General features: G+C 42.4%; 1 protein-coding gene across 1 annotated transcript in view; it reads right to left on the bottom strand.

The window, feature by feature from the left end:
- Window positions 1–356: 356 nt before the first annotated feature.
- LOC117177256 overlaps window positions 357–505 on the bottom strand; it is a 9,955-nt gene continuing 9,806 nt past the window's right edge. Inside the window, exon 5 of the mRNA XM_033367837.1 lies at window positions 357–456. Within this exon, the coding sequence (XP_033223728.1) occupies window positions 451–456 (6 nt within the window). The 3' untranslated portion in view covers window positions 357–450. The remainder of the gene's footprint in view (window positions 457–505) is intronic.

Genomic DNA, 505 nt, shown 5'->3' with positions numbered 1-505 from the left:
TGCATACCTAAATTTTCTCCAAAGCCTTGGAACAATGTTCGCTCTGCGACCTCTTCCTCCTCCCCCTGCTCTTCGTCCGTCGTTAAGTTGCTTTCTCTTTCCTCGTCATTACTGTCCCTATTTGCCTCTTGATTCTCTTCACCCCATCTATCATTTTCATTTCCTGCATCACTTACTTCTTCTTCTTCATCAATCGTATCACTGTATTCTTCATTTTCAGAGTCCTCTACTTCTTCACTCGAATACTCTTCTTCTGAAACCCTTTCATTGTCATCGTTCTCTTCATAATCTACAAAGTCCTCCTCCTCGTCATCATCGCCCACCTCTTCGCCATGAAATTGCCTTCTTCCATGCTGTCGAGGCTCCTGCTCTTCCTCTTGCTCTGATGAACTTTCCGACATCCTCAGTCTCTTAGGTTCCGTCGGTTGTGCCATCTCTTTTTTGGATTTCTCAGTTCTGTTTGTAAACAATACCAAAACAAATTTTAGATTTAAAACATTGTTGA

The sequence above is a fragment of the Belonocnema kinseyi genome, chromosome 7 (genome assembly GCF_010883055.1).
Source record: "Belonocnema kinseyi isolate 2016_QV_RU_SX_M_011 chromosome 7, B_treatae_v1, whole genome shotgun sequence".
Lineage (NCBI taxonomy): Eukaryota > Metazoa > Arthropoda > Insecta > Hymenoptera > Cynipidae > Belonocnema > Belonocnema kinseyi.
The sequence above is the reverse complement of the archived record's forward strand: the minus strand, read 5'-3'. Positions and strand labels throughout refer to the sequence as shown.